We start from the raw sequence: 25240 nt of genomic DNA, 5'->3' as shown, positions 1-25240 counted from the left end.
TAGATGTAGATGTAGATGTAGATGTAGATGTAGATGTAGATGTAGATGTAGATGTAGATGTAGATGTAGATGTAGATGTAGATGTAGATGTAGATGTAGATGTAGATGTAGATGTAGATGTAGATGTAGATGTAGATGTAGATGTAGATGTAGATGTAGATGTAGATGTAGATGTAGATGTAGATGTAGATGTAGATGTAGATGTAGATGTAGATGTAGATGTAGATGTAGATGTAGATGTAGATGTAGATGTAGATGTAGATGTAGATGTAGATGTAGATGTAGATGTAGATGTAGATGTAGATGTAGATGTAGATGTAGATGTAGATGTAGATGTAGATGTAGATGTAGATGTAGATGTAGATGTAGATGTAGATGTAGATGTAGATGTAGATGTAGATGTAGATGTAGATGTAGATGTAGATGTAGATGTAGATGTAGATGTAGATGTAGATGTAGATGTAGATGTAGATGTAGATGTAGATGTAGATGTAGATGTAGATGTAGATGTAGATGTAGATGTAGATGTAGATGTAGATGTAGATGTAGATGTAGATGTAGATGTAGATGTAGATGTAGATGTAGATGTAGATGTAGATGTAGATGTAGATGTAGATGTAGATGTAGATGTAGATGTAGATGTAGATGTAGATGTAGATGTAGATGTAGATGTAGATGTAGATGTAGATGTAGATGTAGATGTAGATGTAGATGTAGATGTAGATGTAGATGTAGATGTAGATGTAGATGTAGATGTAGATGTAGATGTAGATGTAGATGTAGATGTAGATGTAGATGTAGATGTAGATGTAGATGTAGATGTAGATGTATATTTTTCTATAATTTTAAATTTCAGATTTGATTTACAAATTTTTTTTGTATAAATTTGATAAATCTAAATACGTATTTTATTTTATATGTGTATGTGTATGTGTATATAATATTCTAGTTCGAAATAGGTCCCACCCAGTCACAATTTAATCCACAGAAGACAAAGTTGCAACAATTTAATCCACAGAAGATAAATGCCGCCCAACCATAAGTCATAACTTGTAAGTCGTAACCCTCGCTCTCAGTTCTAAAACCCTAAACGACTTTCATCTCTCACTTTCAGCGACTATGATCACTCTTCCTTGTCGTAAAAAAGTTTGTAATAGATTCAAAATTGAGTTCGTAAAAAATTCAATTCGAAATTAATTCAAACCAAACTTAGTTCAAAATTAATTCAAACTAAACTCAAACTAAGATCAGTTTGATTCGGTTCGATTCGTTTGCAGCCCTATAGGGGAAGATTGAGAATACACCATTTTGGATGCCTAAGAATTTTAATCAAAATTCTTAGGCATCCAAAATGGTGTATTCTCAATCTTCCCCTATAGGGCTGCAAACGAATCGAACCGAATCAAACTGATCTTAGTTTGAGTTTGGTTTGAATTAATTTTGAACTAAGTTTAGTTTGAATTAATTTTGAATTGAATTTTGAAGCCAAACAAGATTGATTACCAACCATTGTTGGCATCAATCCAAAACAGATTGGAAGGATGGAAATCAAATTTCCTATCTTATGGTGGACGAATAACTTTGGTAAAAGCGGTGCTCACGGCGATGCCATTGCATTACATGCAAGCACTAAAGATCCCAAAAGGAATAGTGAGGCACATCAACAGAATGAGGAGGTCCTTTCTATGGAAGGGCAAAGACACATGCCGAGGTATAAACTGCCTTGCAAATTGGAAATTAGTGTGCGCACGCAAGAAAAATGGGGGTATGGGTATCATTGATCTAGAAATTCAGAATAATGCATTACTAACCAAGTGGTTGTGGCTTATTCACCATAATCCAAATGGGTTATGGGGCTCCACCTTACAGAGATTATATGTCATTACCGAAACTTCACAACTAGGTACATCTGCAACATCCTCGTACTTCCTCAAGGATTTAGCTGGCCTACTCCCGTTTTTTTGCGTCTCAGTGAATCACGATGCAATAAACCAAAAATGGGTCTGGCGATGGTCACCGACGAAGAATTTTACATGTAAATCAGCATATAATATGATGTGCAACCCAGGGGTAGTATCAGCATACCATAAAGTCCTGTGGAAAATGAAAATCCCGAAAAAGGTTCAGGTTTTCATCTGGTTGATGCTTGAAAATAAAATCCTAACACAAGAAATCCTGATGGTAAGAGGATGCACGGTGCCGTTCGGATGCAAACAATGCCATAGTGAAGAAATGGAAACAAGATACCATCTTCTATGGGACTGTAGCTTTGCCTTAAGGTTCTGGAGAGGGTTGTGTGCACAATTTAATATCAGGATGAGGGATGCCCGGGAGGTTCGCAACATGTGGCTAGGCTTACAGCATCTTTCTAGCCGAATGAAGAGACAACAACGAGTAGTCTGGGCGGCAGGAGCATGGGCAATTTGGAAAGAAAGGAATAGAAGACTCTTTTCGGACAAGAGTAAACCAGTGGATATTTTAATTAATGAAACATCCATTATCATCATGCAGTGGTTGTGTAATATTTAAAGAAGGGCAAAGGAGTAAGGGTAGGGGTTTGCTCTCGGGTAGGGTACGGGTACCTCGGGTATACCCGGGACAGGTAGTCGGGTAGGGCGGGTACGGGTAGGACGGGTAGTCAGGTAGAACGGGTAGTCGGGTAGAACGGGTACGGGTAGGTCGGGTAGGTTTTTAAAAAAGTGTACCCTACCTGTTTCAAACCCGTGCCCGTCTCGGGTAACGGGTACCTCGGGTACGGGTAATCGGGTAGGGCGGGTAGGGTACGGGTATTTTTTTTTTTTTTAGTTTTTTTCGTTTTTTAATACTGTTTTTTAGTTTTTTTTTCTGTTTTTAATACTATTTTTTTTGGCGGCAAAATAATTTTGAATTTTGAATTTTAAAAAACGGGTAAAGGTACACAGGTAAACGGGTAAAGTTGGTCGGGTAAACGGGTGCGGGTACGGGTAAAACGGGTGCGGATAGACGGGTTTCGGGTACGGGTAAAACGGGTACGGATTGGACGGGTTTTTTTCCCAAATCATTGAGTCCGGTCCGTCTCAAACCCGTACCCGTTTACCCGCCTATACCCGGGCACAGGAACGGGTCAGGTAAAACGGGTAATACCCGAATGGGTATTAGCAAACCTCTAAGTAAGGGTATGAGCCAGGTGGGTGCATACGTAACACAATTGGCGGTTTTATCAACGATTTGAAAAACGGAGCGAGCTCTTCTTCTTTTTCCGTTTACCTTTTTTCTATCTTTCTTTGTGTAAATGGAGTGGTTGTGAATACTTATTGTACATAAATTTTTTTTTATCAATATATTGTTGATCTAGGCCAACCTTCAAAAAAAAAAAGAATTTTGATTAAAATATGTAATATTTGTATAGATTTATTCAATTTTACATTAGTATTTGGATAACTATTATTTCATTACTTGTCTTCATGATAATTTTATAATTTTCCAACATCAAACATTTGTTATTAATAAGAGAAAATTGATTATTTGTCACTCCAAAACCTTCAAATTGTAAAAATGTCATTCCAAAATTTGAAATTATAAAAATGCCACTCCAAACTTTATTAATTTATAATTTTACTATTACAAATAATTAATGACTAAAATACTCTCCTCCTCTTCTCCTGCCTCCTCTACAGAAGGCGGCCAGGTGTTCTTTGTTCGTTCTTTCTTTAAATAAGCGATTAAATAAATCCCCAATTTCACAACAATGCAATTTAATAATCCCCAATTTCACAACGACCAAGTGATTCAATAAATCCTAAACCCTACAGAAGGCGACCAATTGGTCGTTAGGAATCGCCAATTTAATAATCCCCAATTTCACAACAATGCACTTTGCATTGACCAATTTAATAATCACGTGACCAAGTTTTGCCTCTTCTCTTTTTGCTCGTTAGGAAATTGGAGGTCAGAAGAAAGTTTTGTTTTTATTTTGAAGGCGATTTATTATGCTCTCTCTACTTTTGTCCTATGTTGAATTTGCTTTTAGATTTTTGAATTATATATTTGTATCATATATCTGAGGTTTGCTAATTTGGCGCGAATGCACCTGACCTTCTCCTCACCTCAGCCAAATAATTATTGGGTTTGTTTTCTACTGGCACTAGATTCGCCATGACAGGAGAAGAGGAGGAGAATATTTTAATCATTAATTATTTAAAGTGACAAAATTATAAATTAATGAAGTTTAGAGTGACATTTTTACAATTTCAAATTTTGAAATGACATTTTTACAATTTAAAGGTTTTGAAGTGACAAATAATTAATTTTCCGCCAAACATATTAAGATCCAATGGAGTGCAAAAGACAAACTCAATATTTGATGCACAAAAAATGAAAAAGAACCAAACAAGTTCTTTTGGGCCTTAAAAATATTATTTTGTACATATATTATTTGGGCCTTACAATTGTTTTTGCATGTTTTATTTTTTTTCTTTTAATAATTTTTGGGTTTATCTCATTCAGCCGAACCGCTTAATTGACAATTTCGGCGGTGGATCAAACAGACGAATCTGGTAAAGCTAGGTTTCAGGTGTGTCTCTGTTCCGTGATCGAAGAATTTTCAATTCAGTCTCTAAATTTTATTTTTATTTTTTGGAGAGATCGAATTGGAGATACGGTCTCTACATTTTTCTCTGTTTCGGTTAGTTTCAGCCTATTTCAACTTTTTGTGAACACGCTGTATTTATGTGATGTATTTTCTCTATTTCGGTCCCTGTTTTAAGCTATTTTCGCCAGAGACAGTCACTGTTTTGGTCTATTTCAGTTAGAGACAGCCTCTCTGTTTCTTTCAGAAATAAGTTATTTCTGTCAGGGACAACTCCTGTTTCAAATTAATAAAAAGAAAAAAACAATCATACTGCTTTACTAAAATTAATTTAGTTAATTATGATTTATAAAAAAAAATTCGTGGTCGAATCTCTTTTCCTCAAAAAAAAAAAGAAAAAAGAAAAAAAAAGAAGAATCTCTTTTTCTCTAAACGACGCTGTCTTGGGCTCTTAGCTAACCTGAGGTTGCTTTCCAGACAGGGTTCCAGCACCTAATCCTCCACCGAGTTATATTTGTAGGGAGATCACGCCAAGCGACTCATCACTTGCGCTGTTGTGCACAAACAAGCATATATCTTTCTTATCGCTTGCTTACTCCGACATCTTTGCAAGATAAAGAGATACCTCCTTTGATTGCGAGGAGGGAAGCAAGCAACCCATAAAGTGTGAAATAAAGCGGCGCGTGGGGCACACGCGCTCTCTGTCCTTTTGTTGTTCACTTGTTCACATCACTTTTTCTAAATATCTTTCCCTTTTATAATTTCGCTCCCAGTTTACCCCTTTCTAGTCGCCTCTCACTATCTCTCTCACGATCGATCGTTCTATTTTAAGCCTATTTTTCCCTTTCAATTTTCTCAAAGCTTTCTCTAAGCTTCGTCTCCGAAGGGATTTATTGACATGGCGTCTTCTTCTAAAGGTGGTGCATGTGATCCTTTTTTCCTTATTTCGTTTCGATTCTTTCTGGTTTTGTTCTGTGGGCAAAGTATCGTCCCTTTTAACGCATGTATCTATAATTCTATTGAAAACAGGTGAGAAATTTTAGGATGGTTTCCGAGTGTACGGTTTGTTTTTATCACTCTTCAGCAGTGGCTGAAAGTTTTGGTGCTCCTGCAATAATTTAATATGTAAATATACTGTAGCTCTTTGTTTAAACCGTGTGTAATCGTTCTTTATTTGCAGAAGGAAAAAAGTGCGAAGAAAAGTTGAAGTATGAAGATATGACGCCATTGCAAAAGCATGTAGCATTCTTTGACAGGAACAAGGATGGGCTCATCTACCCATGGGAGACCTTTCAAGGTATATCTTTCGATCTATGATCTATCTCTTTCAATTTGACCACACTCTATTAATTTTGTTTTGTTGGAAGTCCAATTTAAGGCTTAAAAGTATATATACCTTCTGGGTTTATGGTTACAATAATTTCAAGCTTAATTGATGTTTAATCGTCGGTCTCAGGCATGCGTGCTATTGGTGCTGGTATTGGCTTGTCCACAGTGTCCGCAATCTTCATCAATGGTGCTCTCAGCCCCAAAACAAGCCCTGTACTTTCTCTCACACGCCTCTTTAGATTGTATGATTAAAAATTAATAAGATATTTTCTGAACCAAACCATTTGTACACCAGGGAAAATTGCCATCACTACTTTTCCCTATTTATGTGGAGAACATCAGCAAAGGGAAGCATGGTAGTGATTCTGGTGTCTATGATTCAGAGGGAAGGTATGTGTATTTTTTTTTTTTTTTTCCTGATCATTTCTTTCAAAAACATTGACAAATCATTGGTTCAACTAGAAACAGATAGTAATTTTGTTTTCTGTTTCCATTAATCATGGGAGTTCACTAACAATAATTTGGTTCCCAATAATAATGGAAATGAGGAAAATATTTTGTTCTTTTGATTAGAATATGGTAATTGTGTTATGCTTGTAAGAGCTAGGATTATGTTGGACTTCCTATAATTAAAAACATCTAGTCTTTTCTTTTCTTTTTTTTGAGCTAGATTCAATATATCTAGTCACTTATTATGATCAGAAAGAGGGAAAAGGATAAAAGAGAAATGGGAGGACAGAAGGGCAAAAACTGCATCTACGTATGGTTGGCTTTTATCTATGATAGAAGCAATCATTATTTGAAGAATTTGTGATTTGGAATGGTGGCCAAACAATTAATTTCATTTTGTTTGTTTCTTTTAATCTGTTCTCTGATTCAATGTAGTTTTTTGAAATGTAAATAAAATATGCCTGCTTACTCTTGACTACTGTTCATACAAATTCATATGTATAATAGGAATTAGCTCCTTAGGAACTGGACAATATGATCATAAAGAGTGCATTCCTGAACTCTGTTAGAAAGTTCTTGGAGCCTAACCTAATTGTGAAATTATAGGTTTGTTCCTGAAAAATTTGAAGAGATATTTAAGAAATATGCAAAAACAAAACCGGATGCACTCACATCAAAGGAGTTGGAAGACATGCTTCAAGGAAACAAAGAACCAGCAGATGCCAAGGGGCAGTAAGTTTTTGCCTCTTAATTAAACAGATTCTACCTTGGATTTTTTTATTTTGTTAGTATAGGTTTAATTTGAGTATTTAGAGTTGCTCTGTTTTGGATCAGGCTATTTAGCAGTTATCTTAGGCTTGACCATAAATAGTAGTAGTGGTAGTGTGGTACATCCAAATAAAAATTATTAGCAAACTGGTAATGATATATACGAAATTTTGTTTTGCTATTACTTAATTTATTGTTTTTCTCAGTTTTGCTGCTAAGACTGAGTGGAAAGTTCTATACCTGCTTGCCAAAGATAAAGATGGTTTTCTCAGCAAGGACATCATAAGGGGTACGTATGATGGCAGTCTCTTCCTAAAAATGGAGCAGGAGAGATCTTCTTCCCAGAAGAAATCATATAAAGAATAGTGCTGACAATGTTATTGCTTCAATCGGCAACATTAGTGGGTGAATGTTTTTTACATGGCTTGGTTGTTACTGAAATTTCTTTTGTATGATTGATGTTGTTGTCTTGATGTGAACTTGTGAAGAATTAAGTTTTAATATTGTATAGTCTAGTAGAAAGCTGTAAGTTGATTTGTTGCCCAAAAAAAAAGGTGATTTGTAATGTATTCTTTTGTCAAACTGTTATTAGATATTTTTTAGGGACGTTTGATGGGTCACTAGTACAGAAAAAAGCATAAACTGCATATTATACATGTTTGTTCAAAATTCTCACTAAATCTATCTCTAAAGCAGAAAAACATTGTTTTGAAAATTTTCTCTGAAAATATAGTCAAATTGTACACGGTTTTACTGTTTATAACCGTGTATAAATGTGCTCCAACATTCATACACAATTGTAAATAGTAAAATCATGTACAATTTGATCAAATTGTACACGGTCGTGTATGAACATTGGAGGGTACCTTCGAAAGTTTCAGAGTGCATTTTCAAAAGGTCATTTTCGGATACTCCAACAATTATATACAGTTTTATTGTATAGTCCGTGTGTGATGAAAGAAATACAAATTTTGCCACATCAATGATATGTATTTTCATGTTATAATGCATCTCTCAATTTTTTCCAAGTTAATTTAAAACATCTCTCCCTTGTAGTCATTTTTAAGTCGAGTAAATATAAACAGGTGAGACTAGGGTAAGGGATAATGTCACACCCCAAACCAGAAATTCTGGATTAAGGTGTGATCAACCTCGCCTCGTGCTTAATTAATTATTAAGCACGCAAGGCTAATCATCAATAATAAATCAAATAGCAGCGGAAGCAAAATAATATAAATATCAAGCATCAGTCACATAGCAAATAAATAAACATACACATACATAACATATAATTCGATCCATCTCGGATCCAAATCACACCATCTATAGAAGGGGATACATGATCTATCGAGCCCGTATATATAACACAGAAAATACGGGACTCGTAAACCTAATCAAAAGCCTAATCCTAACTAGGTCAAGTGGTGTGGCCCTCGGGGACAGCTCCTGACATCTCCTGCTGCGGACCGCCAGAACCTGTACCTAAAACCCACGAAACAACTTGTGGGTGAGCGATGAATCGCCCAGTATGTGACCCAGAATTATCCCCTCAGGGATCCTCTACGGTCAAAGCACTTTTATTTGTATAAATTTCGTACAGTTATGACTACAATTAAATATGCACAAGTGTAAACCTATCTCAATATCTAATAGTCATAAAACACTTTTAATTAATGCCATGATGCGATTGTTCTAATATGCCAACATGCAAAATAAACCCAAAGTCAAAAATACAATATCAGATAGCAATCAATTCAGAGTCCAGTACCAAAGCACTGTGTGAACAAATATAATAATAATAATATTACGGATTTAAGTAAATCACCCCGTGCTGTGCCAATAGGATAGAAAGAATCTGAATGATATAATCCAAGGACTGTGATCAGGGAACAATGATACACGTTGCCTAATGACATCGCGCATTGCCCGCAAGATTAGCATTACACTAGCACACTAGCCGATGGTTATACCCTTACCAAAAAGAATCTGAATAATATAATCCAAGGACTGTGATCAGGGAACAATGATACACGTTGCCTAATGACATCGCGCATTGCCCACAAGATTAGCATTACACTAGCACACTAGCCAATGGTTATACCTTTACCAAAAAGAATCTGAATAATATAATCCAAGGACTGTGATCAGGGAACGATACACGTTGCCTAATGACATCGCGCATTGCCCACAAGATTAGCATTACACTAGCACACTAACCGATGGTTATACCTTTACCAAAAAGAATCTGAATAATATAATCCAAGGACTGTGATCAGGGGACAATGATACACGTTGCCTAATGACATCGCGCATTACCCACAAGATTAGCATTACACTAGCACACTAGCCGATGGTTATATCTAAATCCGGTGTGTCATCTCACCTAAACGATTCATCAATCAAACATATAAAATAGGAGAAATCATACCATGCAAGTCATAAAATAAGTCAATCAAAAGTAGTGCCAGCCTCGAACTGGTGCACTAAAGTGCCACGGCCTCGAACCGTGCAACACAACGCCACGACCTCGAACCGTGTAGCGTAATATCAAGGCTGTCAGTCCAGCTGCGCAGCCCTGAAACAATGCCATCGGGGCCTCGAACCACCGATGGGGTAAATCACAGGATCAATAAGTAGTGCCAGCCTCGAACTGGTGCACTAAAGTGCCACGGCCTCGAACCGTGCAACACAAATCCGCCATGGAACTCGAGATCGGAACCATGCGGTAGCGTAAAACAGACCTACACAGAACTCGAGATCGGAACTGTGCAGTCTCAATAGTAAAAACATGCCACCACGGAACTCGAGATCGAAACTGCTCACGTCAAATAGTAAAATGATCGAAAATGATATATAATCAAATGTTTATACATATAATATAAATCCTAAAGCCATCCGAGAGTCAAGTGACGCTCGGCTCAGTGGCTGTCGGGCTGTCCCATGCCAAGTAACACCAAGACAGAACGAAGTCACTCGGCTCTACTCAGCTCTCACCAATGCATGCGTATGCACGTAAAATAATAATAATATATTGTCTTCCACGAGAAGAAGACAAACTAGTAATCTAATATTCTAATAATACATATATATAATATTATTTAATTACTCTACTCCTAAAATATAGTAAATTCGGATTTTTCAGGGTTATGCAATTCTACCTACAGTGCAGAAAGGATAAACATGCTCTATAATTTTAATGCAACTACTTAAAAATAAAGTGCGGATGTCAGGTCAGATGGATCGACTGGTAAGAGTACGCCCACGAAAGAAAATAATTCAGATATCCCACACCTGAGGGGGCTGGAGTCTCTGTCGCTAATAATCAGCGTGCTCCGCGTATGCTCCCAACTGCGGGTCAGTCGGATCGGACTCGTACGGAGTCAACTGATCTGAAATTACGAAATTATAACTAATTAAGATCTACTCTAAATTATTCTAACCCTCGCCCCAATTAATGTGTAAGTCGAATTCTCGATTATTTTGATTTTATAAAAATTACCAATTCAGTCAATCTGACTGAACTGGTTAGACAGATATTAATTATTTACTTTGATCTAAATTAATCTAATTTAATTCTAAAATAATTTATATTTTTAATAATTTAATTTGAAGATAAATTGCTTGTAAAAATTCTAATGTCGAAATATTCGCAAAAATAATCATTTGTTAGTTACGGTAATTTTAAACGTGTCTTACATATTAATATATCCTAATTACTTATCTATTTGATTTATGTTAGCTTAACTCTAATTATTTGAAATCGATCGAAATGCGATTTCAAAGGTTAACTTATTATCAAAAATTCCTAATGTTATTTATTTTTATAAACATGCATAAATTATGTAGTTATTCCTAAACTAATAAGTATTAAAATATACTTTTAGTTATATTATAATTTAGATACGTAAATTAGTCTTACAAAATTTTAGATAATAAATGTTTACCTATTGTACGTGTTTTTCTAATTATTCCTAAGTCGAGCAATTCATTATTTTATAACTAATCTAATTCTACGCGTAATTAGTCGTTTCGAATCTAAGTCAAAAATAAATATTTCTCGTTGCTAATTAATTGTTCTTGATTAATTAGCAACGAGTTTTTGTACAAGTTCGAAAATGTTTAAATACATATTTTAATTTAAAAAAAAAAAAACTTATTATGAAACTTTTATTTTATTTTAAATATGTGGAGTGCTTTAATTTTATGCGATTCTTTATTTTAAAAACCTAAATTTTAAAGCCGCGTTTTTATCCGACTAATTACGTCTTTTGACCTAAGTCAAATTCCATAATTTAATTCAAATTCCTTTTAATCCAATTCTTTTGTATTTTCGGATTGGGCCTATGCCCAATAAAATTAAAAAGGCTCCCTCAACATTTATCTATTAAGGTCTACATAAGCAAAGACCCAAGGGCCTCAATCAATTTAATTAATTAGTTCACAAGCCTAACAGCGAAGGTCACAGCAAAGGTCACGGCTCCAAACTCAAATTCCATCACATTTTTCAGATTGGTCCTTGATTAATATAATTTCACACAAGGGCATATATTTTACCAAATCAGCCCCTAATAAAATTTAATTGTAAATTGGTCCCTACCAATTCAAATACTGGTCTAATACACCATAACAAAAAATCTCCCAATAAGCACAAATCAAGGCACCATTCAAGTTATGGACAAATACCATACCAGATTAGACAAGGAAACCCCAAGAATTTTCAGAACCGAGAAAAGATACAAATCGACATAATCAAGTCAGAATACACAAGTTTAATTTAGGTGAAAGAGGCATAAGGGGTGCCCAAGTCTAGGTTGTTGCCAAGAACTGAAATTGTTCCTTTAATCAAGATCACACAAGCAATTTAGGCAAGCAAAAGGGCGCAGGTCAACACAGGTCCAGCCGGGAAAATCAACAACCCGAGCAAAGAACAAAATCCGATCAATTAAATGAGCATTTCAGAATTTACCCGATTAGAGCTAGCACAAGATGGAGAGGGAAAGAAACGGTCGGCTCCAAGCGAGGCTTGCGTCTCAGCCGTCCTAGGTCAACAATCGTAACGACGAGGGAATGCTCGGCTTAGAAACACTTCAAGGACAGCCAACGAGCAAAGGATTTACAGTCACACAGAAAATCAGATAATAAGATAGGGGATTTTTCTCAACACATAAGAGATAGGCGGAAAGAGAGAGAGAGGGGGAAAGGGAGACCCAAAAATCCATCAAACAACCATTATATAGGTCGAAATTACCAACCATGCTGCCAGTGGACGGGACAGAGCAACCAAAGTCGCAAGAGGGGCGTGGGTTCGCTGACTAGCGAAGGGACGGGCGTACGGCGCCACAGAGAGAGCGGAGCAAAAATCAAACCGCGAAATCCTTCTCCAGGAAGGAAGAAAAAGAGAGAGCACGGGAGACGTGGGCCCTGCGGATCAGTGAGAGAAGAGAGGAGAGATCAGGTGTGGGGTGCGCCACACAGAGACAGAAGAGAGGAAGAGGGAGGCCTTGCCTCCTTGCGCGAAACAGAGAGGAAGACGAAGAGAGGGAGGGGGTCTGGTGGACCCGAAATGGGCATTTAATTTGGTTAAATCCAAATTTTCAACTTTAATTCAAGCTTCAAGATTCGTGCAAACTTAAAGATAAAACAAGTGAACGAATTAGAATATTTGGGCGGACCCGAACTCAAAATTTGATTTGGTTAATTCCAATTCTTTAATATAAAATAAGCCTTGAGATTGGTGCTAGATGAAAAATGAACGGTTGAGATTTTTCAAAAGAAACAAATATGCATACATAGATGTATATGGTGCGAATCCATTCCGACGGAATCAAAGGGATATGTTATAAATCATTCTCTTTTAATTATTGATGTATATGTATATGGTGTGAATTCCTTCTCTGTTAATTATTAAGTTTCTTTTATAACTTCGAATCGAAGTTTTTTAAAATATTATAGTGTCGTACGAAGATTATTATGTGTTTTATAATTTGATTCTAAAATTCAAATAGTTCAATATCAAATAGTATATAAGTCATACTTCTATAATTTATAATAAATCATGATTTATAAATTTTATAATATAATATTTTCAAATATTTCACGTGTTTAATCTCATTTGTAATCTCGAATAATTCGATATTAAATTATGTATGTTTTTACATAAATATTTATCTATTCAATTTCTATACTTTATTTATTTATACGAATCTTATTATTATTTTTTTTTTTTCCTAACTCTTATGTTGGTAACGAATTTCCATGGATAGTTATAAAAATTATTTTAAGTCTGTAATATTAATGTTTCTAATATACATAATATCATATTTGGTTTATATTACGAAATTTTAGATTCGTTTTATATTGGTCAGATAAATCTGAGCATTCGTTAATCTAATAAAATTTTATTTAGGCGAAATGATCAATTTAACAATTAAATAATGTTTTAAAATTTAGGAATATAACAGATAAGACAAGAGAGACGAAAAAGATGATTTTAGATGGAAAACTCCAAACGGCTTTCGAGTGTCCGATTTCAGCAAATGACCAATTTTCGGAAAGTTTGTGTGAAATTACATGCGTTAATGACCGCTATGTCGTTTTCGAAAATTTAAATTGCAAAAAAACATGGTAATAGCCTTAAAAGTTGAGTTGAAGTTTTCGATTAAGTTTTTTATTTTTAATTTTCAATTTTTTTGTTGTTTACCATACTTTTTTCTTAAACATTATTTATATAAATGTATAAAGTCTCAGATATAGTATTTTTTTTTTGTTATATATTCATATTTTTTAGTTAGAGTGTTATTTATGTAACTAATAATATGTGATGTAATTATAATTGTTGTTTATATATTGGTAAATGTAGTATTGTAGTGTATATTTGAAATTTAGTTTAGTGTTTTTGATATTTAGATGTATGGTTTAATTTGAATTCAGATCTAGAGTTTGATTTGAATTAAGATCTAGAGTTTTGTATTAAAAACCGTATAGGATGTGTTTTTATGTATGGTTTTATTTTTATAAGTGCATGATAACTTTTCACAAAAAAAATCAATTATTATTATTATTATTTTTAGATTGTACACGGTTAATAAAAAATCATATAGGATTAGTATTTTTGTACACAGTTTGAAAACTGTGTAAAATTTAGAAGAAAAAAACATACACGACTCGTAAACATGCACAGATCGAAAACTATATGAAGGTCCATTTTTTGCTTGTGGTTAGTAGCGTTTTCTGTAACAGGTCGTAAACATACACAATTCCCGATTTTTTTATTTATATTCAAAAAAATATATAAATTTAAAAAACTAACCAAACCACTTGTTTATTTCGAAAACTACCCAAACCGGAATTTTTTTTTCCGGTTTCAATACCAATTTCCGGAAATTGAATCCTAAATCCGGAATAATTTTTTCTGGATTTAGGATTTCTTTTTCTTTTTCTTTTTTCCTAAATCCGGAATAATTTTTTCCGGAATTAGGATTTTTTTTTTAGGAAATTTCTTTTTCCGAAATTTTTTTTTCAGGATTTTTTTTTTCATTTTTCAGTTTTTATTTATAATTTATTTATTTTTTGTATTGAACTATTACAAATATTTAATATATTTTTAAAAAATAGATGGAATACTATATAATTTGATTTATTCGAAAGACTGCTACAAATAATCCGGATCAACATTTTTCATGCCTGATTTTTTACGGCCGTAAGAAAAAATAATATAATATAATATATGTATATGTATATGTATATATAATATAATATATGTATATATATGTATATATAATATAAGAGGAGGGTTCCAATGCCTCATTTTTTTCATACCTCATCATACCTCATATTTTATATTTTCGTTTTCAAAGTCCAAATTGTCGATCCGAACCGTTCAATAAAATATTTATACTAAAATATGCATGAAGATGAAATTTTATATTTTTTGGAATTTTTTTGGCATTTTTTAAGATAGGTACAAAATTACTGTTTTTGAACCATTCAAAAAACAGTGATTTTCTACTCATCTTAAAAAATAGCAAAAAAAATCCAAAAAATATAAAATTTCATCCCTAATCATATTTTAGTATGGATATCATGTTGAACGGTTCGGATCGACAATTTAGACTTTGAATATGAAGAAAATGTAGATATAAAATATGAGGTATGATGAGGTATAAAAAAATGAGGCATTGGAACCCTCCTCATAATATAATATATATGTTAAAATTTTTATTCGACCCGAATTGTTCAAAAAACAGTGATTTTCTACCCATCTTAAAAAATAGTAAAAATTTTAAAATGTGCTTGCATATCAAATTTTACATTTTTCTAAATTTTTTTACTATTTATTAAGATGGGTACAAAAATTCAATGGTCTGAATATAACGATTTTATTAAATACTTAATAAATAGTAAAAAAATTCAAAAAAATATAAAATTTGATATGCAAGCACATTTTAACATATATATTATATTACATATACATATATATACATATATTATATTATATATACATATACATATATTATATTACATATACATATACATATACATATACATATACATATACATATACATATACATATACATATACATATACATATACATATACATATACATATACATATACATATACATATACATATACATATACATATACATATACATATACATATACATATATTATATTATATTAATTTTTCTTACGACCATAAAAAATCCGGCATGAAAAATGTTGATCCGGATTATTTGTAGCAGTCTTTCGAATAAATCAAATTATATAGTATTCCATCTATTTTTATAAAAAATATATTAAATATTTGTAATACTTCAATACAAAAAATAAATAAATTATAAATAAAAACTGAAAAATGAAAAAAAAGAATCCGAAAAAAAAAATTTCAGAAAAAAAAATTTCCTAAAAAAAACAAATCCTCATTCTGGAAAAATTTATTCCTGATTTAGGAAAAAAAAATTCCTAAATCCGGAAAAAATTATTCCGGATTTAGGATCCAATTTCCGGAAATTTTTTTTCCGAAAATTGGTATTGAAACTGGAAATTTTTTTTTCGGTTTGGATAGTTTTTTAAATAAACAAGCGGTTTGATTAGTTTTTTAAATTTATATATTTTTTTGGATATAAATAAAAAAATCGGTACACGACTCCCGTAAACATGCACAGATCGAAAACTATATGAAGGTCCATTTTTTGCTTGTGGTTTGTAGCGTTTTCTGTAACAGGGGATACTCGACATTATTCATTTCCTGTTGTACAAGGAAAGAATGAGCGGATCAAGTGTCGTCGATCAAATGAATCCAGCAAAACACCTAGCCGTGTCTCTCTGCTATTACTCATCAATTTTCATCCGTATAGCGCGACACTATATATTATATATTCACTCGTGGATTTTACATTTCCAAATCATATTTTTGAATAGTTGATTTATGACAGCGAACTGCCACAGAGGGATGGACGGACAAGGGGCCGGGTCTCGCTGAAAGTAAGAAAGCATATAGTAATACGTACGTGTCTCATTAATTAGCTGTCTGAATCAGCCTAAATATCTCAAATTAGATGAACCAGTGATTCCTACCGGGTTTAATTTTTTTTTTCTTTTTTTTTTCAGCAAAACTCGTAGATGATTTTATTAATTTAAATAGTTACAAATCAGCTGTTATATAAGATGAGACAGAAAATGTGTTAGAAACTACTCAGCTGTAAGCAAACTAAAAATACACAGTGATATGTGCATCATGTGGACACAATTTTAGTCATCCTTGCTTGATTGAAATGATGCGCATAGTTGTTCTGCTAGCAGACTTCATTGTATAAGGCACTGAATCAAATCATATTTGGAACTAAATCAATCGGATCAGGACAATCGCCACTCAGAATTCCCAAGAGATGTACTAAATCAAATCGGACTTGGAACTGAATCAACCAGACTGGAACAGTCACCATTCAGATGTCTCAGTGAAAAACTGCCAGTATAGAAAACAGAAAAGAGAGAGAAGAGGAGTAGAAGAAAGAGTGCACATAAAACAAACCCAGCACAAACAACATATAAAATAAGTAACTATATGTACAACTCGTTTCACTCACTCTTCCATTGCTAATGAGGGGACGAAGAGCTCAAGAGAAGATAAGAAAAAGTGAACCACTGGTATTGGAGAATAAAACCCCACACAAAAACGATGCAATTAAAGAGCGGTGACCAGATCCACGAAGCGGAAGAACCAAAAAATAGTTGCCAAATCTGATAGATGGAGGCACCGGCTCGAATGACGACGGAGGAATGAGCAGTGGCCATATCTACTAGATAAATAAACCATTTAATCTTCTGATTGATTGATTGATTTTGAAAACAAATGGTTAGTTTTTTTTTTATCTGTAACTCACAAACAAGCATATGCTTAAAATGTCATGTATCATAACTAGATAAATAAATCATTTGTCATTCAAAAAAAGATAAGTTTGAAGTAAAACAAAAAATATGTTTCTTAAGCAAACTATATACTTTTTTTAAATAAATAATTAAATAAGTACTCTGTAAATATAAAATGAATTTTGTTAGAAGGGTCAACTAATTGAGAAAATTTGTGAGTTTTATAATTTTTGAAGGGTCGTATAATATTATGGATTTTTAGAATGGGGATTGTGTAATTTTGAGGTTTTTGAAAAGTATACATGAAATTCCCCTTAACTTTTATGATATATCCAACTATTATAATATATATTTAAAGGATATTATTCAAGTTTTTGATACGTCCAAAGGGTATGGTAAAAAGCTTCAATACAACGAGATGTACCTTTTAAATCCTAAATACACTTTTGGTTCAGATTGCAAGTATACAATCCTATCAAAGTAGTATATTGTCGGGTATCGATCCAAGGGAGTATGATAAATACTTAGTTTAAACTTTACTAATTAATTTCAGAAAATAAAAGGAAAGTAAAGTGCAATAAAAGTAAATTGGGTGGGGGGGGTTTGTTCTAATTAATCTTAACTTTGGGTTCAATACCCTCAAGAGAGGAATTAAAAACAATTAAAGTAAATAAAGGAAAGAAAGATTGGTTTGCTTTCAAGTAAAGGAGATCTAGGGGTATTTGGTCTACAATCCCTTGCTAACTCTATTTATTCGGTATTTGTTTAAATTCATGTATGATTTGATGAGGTTTCTAACCTAATATGTTATTAAGGGTTACTTTCGTAAATTAATAACATGTCTAGGTAACTCGAACTTCTCGATTAAATCCCCCACCCTAGCTACCTAGATCCATTGAGCTCTTGTTAGTCTCTCCTCTCCTCAAATATTGGTATTTCACAATTAAGTCCATCATACCAATACCCGATTCGAATTGAGATGTCCTAATTAGGGTTTGACTTCACGGTTAGGTTCTTTACCAAGTCCCTAACCTTAATTTCTATAGTTCCGGCTTAGATTAAATTGGTTACAATCTTAATCTAAACCTAGGGTATTTGCATTTATAATTTGGTACTATCCTGTTGATCACAGTCAATTTTGGTTCTTTCGAATCCAAAACGGGATACTACAATTCAAGTACTAACTATGTAATTAACACAAATTATTAAATCACAGAAATTAACAATCAAATCCCATAAAACAATCATAATAAAAACAAATAACCGAATAAAATAAAATTAAACAAGTTCATGCATTGACCTAAACCCTTAGAGAGAGAACTACTCTCTCTTAGAGAGATCCATTACAAAAAGTTGGCAAAGTAAGAAAAAATGAAATAAAGAAATGATTATACCCTTTATTGAATCAAGAATCTCTATCTTGCCGAACTCTTCCTCAGGACCCTTCTTCTCCTTGCTTGAAAGCTTTCCTTACTTTATAATTTATCGCTAAGTATTGTGTGTGTGGAGAGAGAGAATGAGATGATGAATTGATTTTGATTGGAATAAACCCCCTCTTTTATAGCCAAGGATCATGCCCAATTAAGAGCCTGGGAAGTGGAGTTAGTGGGTGCTATATTTGGATTGTTTCTCAGGATGCCTTGTCCACATGTGGCTATTAAAACGCGTCCATGATGTGCCAAAAATAGAAAAACTGTCAAAAACGTGCAATTTTGGCTTTCTGCTGGTCCAGTGCGGATGCTCCGGGCCGCACTGCGTATGGTCTCACCCGCACTTGAAGAAATTTGATATTTTTAGTTTCTCATGTTGTAGATCTTCTCGTTAGCTTTCCAAAAAGTGGTCACAAGCCTTAATCGGAGTTACGAGTCAAAAGTTATGGCCGTTTTAAGTTCAGACTCCATTTTTGGCTGACTGCTACAGTGCGTCCGCACTGCTACAGTACCATCCGCACTGGGCTCGGTCTTTTGCGTGACCAGAGTGCGGCTGCATCGATATTTATGCGTCCGCACGGATTTTTGATATATAGCTTATTATACCTTTTTAAAATTGGCACGCGTCCAGAAATCCATCTAATTACTTATTGCAGCCATATCACAAACCGTGTATCCGCACTGAGCATTTTTCTTCGGTTTTCTTCATTTTTCTTTATTTCCTGCAAGTTAAAACCAAGCAAACAAAGAAACTTGATTCGAGGTGTATTTTATTCACTTTATATTCAAAATACAAGATATTTTGTGTTATTTTGTGATAAAAATCAGATCAAATATGTATATAATTTAGGCCTATTAGTTTTAATAGTGTTTTTCACAAATATTAATAGTGAATTTATCAAGTCTATATGAAAGTCTTAATAGTGTTTTTTTTCAAGTTTTAATAATCATTACCAAGTCTTTAAAAGTAATATAATAAACTTAAATTTATAGTTGGCTTAATAGTGTTCGATTCAAGTTTTAATAGTATTTGTCTCGATCTTAATATTGTTTTTTCACAAATATTAATAATGATTTTCTCAAGTTTTTATATTTGTATCATATCTCTCCTTCTCTATATCCTTCTTCCTCTCAAGCTCATTTTCTCTCTCTTCATAAATTGATATCATGTCTTCTTGTACATGTATTATTTTATGATGTACGTCTCTTATTAGAGGCAGGACAAGACACAGAGCTTGCGATCCCAGTCGCAGGTTGTCCAGAGGTAGTGGAGGCTGGGATCGAGAGTTTTTTTAAAGTCGAGTTTTAAATAATAGTCGTAACTCGTAAGAAGAGAAGACGTGCCGGATGTGGATGAAAGAGGAGGTACAGACAATTTGACAATTAGCGAGTTGGGATTAGAGATGGAAAATTTCGAAGACAAAGGATCGGGAATTAAGATAATTACTAATTTCTTTATAAAAGAAATCTAAAAAAAATATCAATTATCTAGATTTGGACGTGTATTAAATTTGAGTCAATTTTAAAATTAGGGACGTGATATGAGTACCCGCAATCTCATTCTCCCATTATCCTCCTAATTTTATTTGTTCAATGTCATCCACATTTCTCATGATCTATAAGAAATTTTGTGAATCTAAAACCACGAACGTCTTCTACGCAATTTTATCTTTCAAATGAGATCCATGATGACATATTTTCGAGCTCGTCATCACACAAGTATTTATACCTCGTCATTTAAGTATTTATACCTAGTATTTTTCACATATGACACTGCTGACATTTAAAAATATTAATATCAAGTATTTATACCTATGCACGGAAGTATTTATACCTATGTGGTCAACTATTTTTGTTAGAGAAAGGTTGACGCAGAGACGATTAGGGAAATGCGATGCGGAGATGCGGGGTCAACGATTAGAGATAAAATACTTACAAGTATAGTTATAAATACTTGCACGATGAGGTATAAATATTTGCACAATGAGGTATAAATACTTGTGTGACGATGAATCCGAAAGTACATCATTATGGATCTCATTTGAAAGATAAAATTGCGTAGAATACATTCATGGTTTTAGATTCGCAAAATTTCTCATAGAACGTGAGAAATGTGGAAGATATTGAAAAAAAAATCCACCTCTAAAAACGTGTATGATTCTTCTCCCATGTAGTTTGAGTGGTCCCTCTATATAGTTATATCAAGTTAGATATACAAGTATTAATATCTTAATTTGCAAGTATTAATTTATTATCTTCCAAGTATTTATACCCATGAATTTAATTAAACTTGGAAGATCACAGTGTTGTGAATAAATTTAATTAAACTAGTTAGTTAAGTTAGTTTATGGGAAGTTAAAATCTGTTTAAGAGATGGGGGTACAATGCGGGTACTGGAGTGTGGGGATTGAAATAATTATTCTTAAAATTAATTGCTTATTTGATGGAACGCTAAATAAACTGTTTAGATATTTGATGGAATGCTAAATAAACAAATTGACTCAAATTTATCTATCTTTAGATATTTGATGGAACGCTAGATATATAACAAATTATCTATCTTTAGATATTTGATGGAACGCTTGATGGATTTAACGCTAAATATCTTTTTTGAATCAATCTTAATTTTAAGGATTTTCTATATAAATAATTTAGAACGCACATATAATTTTATTATTTTAATTTGAATAATATTTGTATTTAGAGGAGGATTCAAATGATTTCATTTTTTGTATCTCTATTATGCTTTCATTTTTAAAAACTTTAATAATTTCAATTTTAAAACTTAAAAGTCAAAATAAAATCATTGGATATGATTTACATCATTTAATTATGCACATGTAAAAAATTATGACATTAATTTTCACTTTGTTTTTTGATTGTCATCAAGAGCTTGTGAAAATGTATTAATGTGGATAATTTATAAACGTTTATTTTTCAACTTATTAATTCACATAAAAACAAAATTTAAATAACTTAATTTTTTATAAGCACATAAAGAAAATAATATATATCATATCCAATGATTTTATTTTGATATTTAAGTTTTAAATTTTGACTTATTAATATTTTAAAAATAGAAATATAGTGGAGACACAAAAAATGGAATCATTTAAACCCTTCTCTTGTTAAATATATGTATCATAATAAGTATTGAATGTTTAAAGCACAATATTTTCTGAGTGTCATATATACATGATACGAATTCAGGTCATGCCTGGCCTAAATAAATTCAGATTTTGGAAAAATTGATGGGGAACGCTAACCATAAATCAAACCTGTCCTTATTTTGGAACGAATTACAATAGAGGTAGGTCCTCTTATGCCATATACGGCCGAGGAGCCGAATATTGTTTGCTTCTAAAGTGTAAACGCTGCACGCGTGAGGCCGAGATTTTTATTTTTATTCAAAAAATAAATAATTTTATTATAAATAACTACTTTTTTCGAAAAATTATATTTATGCCCAAACCGCATATATTCTAGGCGGTCCGAATCGAATTTTTTTTTTTTTTTTTTTTTCTTTTCTTCCTTAAGCACTATAACTAAAATGCAAGTTATCAATAGTTATGCCAATACACCAATTATTAAGGTTAGGAACTTTAAACTTCGAAGTAGATAGGTAATTATAATCGTTAGTTAAATAAAACGCGTTTAATTTATCACGAATAATTAGGGTGTTCTAGGATGAAACTTGGCAGTGTTGTTCTAGGATGTCGAGACTGTATGTCGGTAAATTTTCATGATTTTTGGAGATGTTTTGCTAAGGAAACCAGAGATGCAAAGTTGGACCCCGGATGAAACATTCATCGGTTGGGGCTATTTTTGCGAGCTTATATCTCCCGTTCTGTTCGGATATTCTGCATGAAACTTGGCAGTACTGTTCTAGGATGTCGAGACTGTATGTCGGTAAATTTTCATGATTTTTGGAGATGTTTTGCTAAGGAAACCAGAGATGCAAAGTATAGTCTTTAGGGTTTTTAGAGTTTTTAGGGTTTTTTCGGGCTCAGATTCGCGATCTGAGCCTTCCTTCATGGACTTTTGGTATAGTCTTTATAATTTTAGAGTTTTTAGGGTCTTTTATGTATCTTTTATGTATGTATTTTCTGTTTTAGGGTTTGTATGATAACAATAAATGAGCAATTTGGATGATATTTTATTTAGTGAGTGTTATTTGTAAATTATGATGAATTATTTAATATCTTTGTTTTATATATAGTTAAGCAAAAATATATGAGCATTCCAGAACAAAAATTTTCATTTTTAGAATTTTCTATGATTTATAGTGAATTTTTGAAATTTTTTTTTTTAAAAAAAAAAAAACATTAGTGTCGGCTATTTATTAAAAAGCCGACACTAATAAGTATTAGTGTCGGCTTTTTAATAAATAGCCGACACTAATAAGTATTAGTGTCGGCTTTTTAATAAATAGCCGACACTAAAAGTTAGTATTAGTGTCGGTCATTTACTAAACAGCCGACACTAATGCCTTACTTTTAGTGTCGGCTATTTACAAAGTATTAGTATCAGCCCGATTAGTGTCGCCTAATGTCCGACACTAATACCCATAAACAGCCGACACTAATACCCATAACTATTGATAACTTGCATAACTATTGACACTAATACCCATAAACAGCCTGGATAAGGAGAGGGCCGAAATTTTAGCAAACCGCCCATACTGGAGGGGCTTCATGCCATTACCAAACCGCCCCAGGGGTGGGCGGTCCACCTTTTTTTTTTTTAAACGCCCCAAGGATGGGCGGTTTGATTTTTTTTTTTTGAAAAAAAAACGCCCCAGGGTTGGGCGGTTTGATTTTTTTATTTTTTTTAGAAATCTTAGTATTTTGATTTAAATAATTTTGTGAAGAAAAAATTGTTTAGAGTGTATGCCAAAAAATAAAACATTTGACATATTTATGAAGTGATGTCGTAATTCTTTATAACTTTGATTTTATTTGTCAGTTGGATGTCACAAGTCTAAATATAACACTAAAAATATCAAATTTGACTTTTGCTGGTAAATCAGCAAGTCTGGAGTGATACAAGGACCAAACTGCAAAAGTGATTGCACCAGCATGTAGAGCATTCAAAAATACACAGAATTGATATAAATTTCAACTTATTTGGATTTTTCTACAGTCAGTTATGAACTTTCAAAGTTTAATTTTTGAAAAACCTTTAAACAACCATAATTTTGGCTAGGAAACTCGGATTTACGCGTATGAACACTTTTCGGAAAGGGGAGGACGAGACAGATCCATTTTGCCCAATGGTACACTGGGCATCCTCATATTGTAAGCATCAGAATTTCAAAAAAATATCGTTTGGAGCCTCAAAAATTAAATTTAAGTTTTCGTTCGACGGTAGGCATTAAAAACAGTGATTTTCAAACCATCTTAATAAATAGTAAAAAAATTCAAAAAAAATGTAAAATTTGGTTTCCAAGCACATTTTAATATAGATTAAACATCTAATGGTTTGGATCGGCTATTTGGACTTCAAAACTAGAGATATGAGCGCGAATTAAAACGCCCTGTTTAATTTACGAAATAGCGTAGCCTTACTCTACATGTATATATATGTATATGTATATATTTATAATATATACAGATATACATATATTATAAATAAATGAGTTTATAAAAAAAAATTGTATATATGTATATGTGTATATGTGTATATGTATATGTGTATATGTGTATATGTATATGTATATGTGTATATGTGTATATGTATATGTATAAATGTATATGTATATATGTATATATGGAGTACGGCTAACGCGCTTCCTCTAGCATATGGGCCGAAATGCTTCCGGTGGAAAGTTGAAATTTTAAAATCCAAAAAGTCGATCTGAACCGTTCATCTTCTTCTCCATATTAATATCTGCTTGGAGACCAAATTTTACATTTTTCTGAAATTTTTTACTATTTATTAAGCCATTTTGAAAATCGCTGATCCAACGGTAGCTTCTGATTTTTACTGTTTGGTAAGCCACCGTTGGATCAGCAATTTTCAAAGTGGCTTAATAAATAGTAAAAAATTTCAGAAAAATGTAAAATTTGGTCTCCAAGCAGATATTAATATGGAGAAGAAGATGAACGGTTCAGATCGACTTTTTGGATTTTGAAATTTCAACTTTCCACCGGAAGCATTTCGACCCATATGCTAGAGGAAGCGCGTTAGCCATACTCTGTATATATGTATATGTATATATGTATATATGTATATATGTATATGTATATAAAGAATTACGACATCACTTCATAAATATGTCAAATATTTTATTTTTAGGCATACACTCTAAACAATTTTTTCTTC

The 25240-nt window shown here is 32.8% G+C and overlaps 1 protein-coding gene and 1 long non-coding RNA gene across 3 annotated transcripts in view; one reads left to right on the top strand and one right to left on the bottom strand.

Moving 5' to 3' along the window:
- The first annotated feature begins 5312 nt into the window (after positions 1 to 5312).
- Positions 5313 to 25240, top strand: part of LOC144555376 (putative peroxygenase 5) — a 30289-nt gene continuing 10361 nt past the window's right edge. Inside the window, exons 1-6 of one of the 2 annotated variants that reach the window (XM_078303678.1) lie at positions 5326 to 5484; positions 5748 to 5864; positions 6024 to 6109; positions 6192 to 6286; positions 6953 to 7078; positions 7321 to 7649. In XM_078303678.1, the coding sequence (XP_078159804.1) occupies positions 5466 to 5484; positions 5748 to 5864; positions 6024 to 6109; positions 6192 to 6286; positions 6953 to 7078; positions 7321 to 7480 (603 nt within the window). In that variant the 5' untranslated portion in view covers positions 5326 to 5465 and the 3' untranslated portion in view covers positions 7481 to 7649. Of the gene's footprint in view, positions 5485 to 5747; positions 5865 to 6023; positions 6110 to 6191; positions 6287 to 6952; positions 7079 to 7320; positions 7650 to 25240 lie in introns of those variants that run through there. The other variant, XM_078303679.1, reaches the window with a different exon arrangement.
- Positions 8326 to 12336, bottom strand: LOC144555974 (uncharacterized). Its single transcript, XR_013512165.1, has 3 exons — positions 12081 to 12336; positions 10406 to 10503; positions 8326 to 8596 (listed from the first exon to the last, which is right to left on the bottom strand). It is a non-coding gene; the product is annotated as an uncharacterized LOC144555974 (long non-coding RNA).

Source organism: Carex rostrata, chromosome 6, assembly GCF_964058835.1.
Source record: "Carex rostrata chromosome 6, lpCarRost1.2, whole genome shotgun sequence".
NCBI classification, from domain to species: domain Eukaryota; kingdom Viridiplantae; phylum Streptophyta; class Magnoliopsida; order Poales; family Cyperaceae; genus Carex; species Carex rostrata.
The sequence above is the reverse complement of the archived record's forward strand: the minus strand, read 5'-3'. Positions and strand labels throughout refer to the sequence as shown.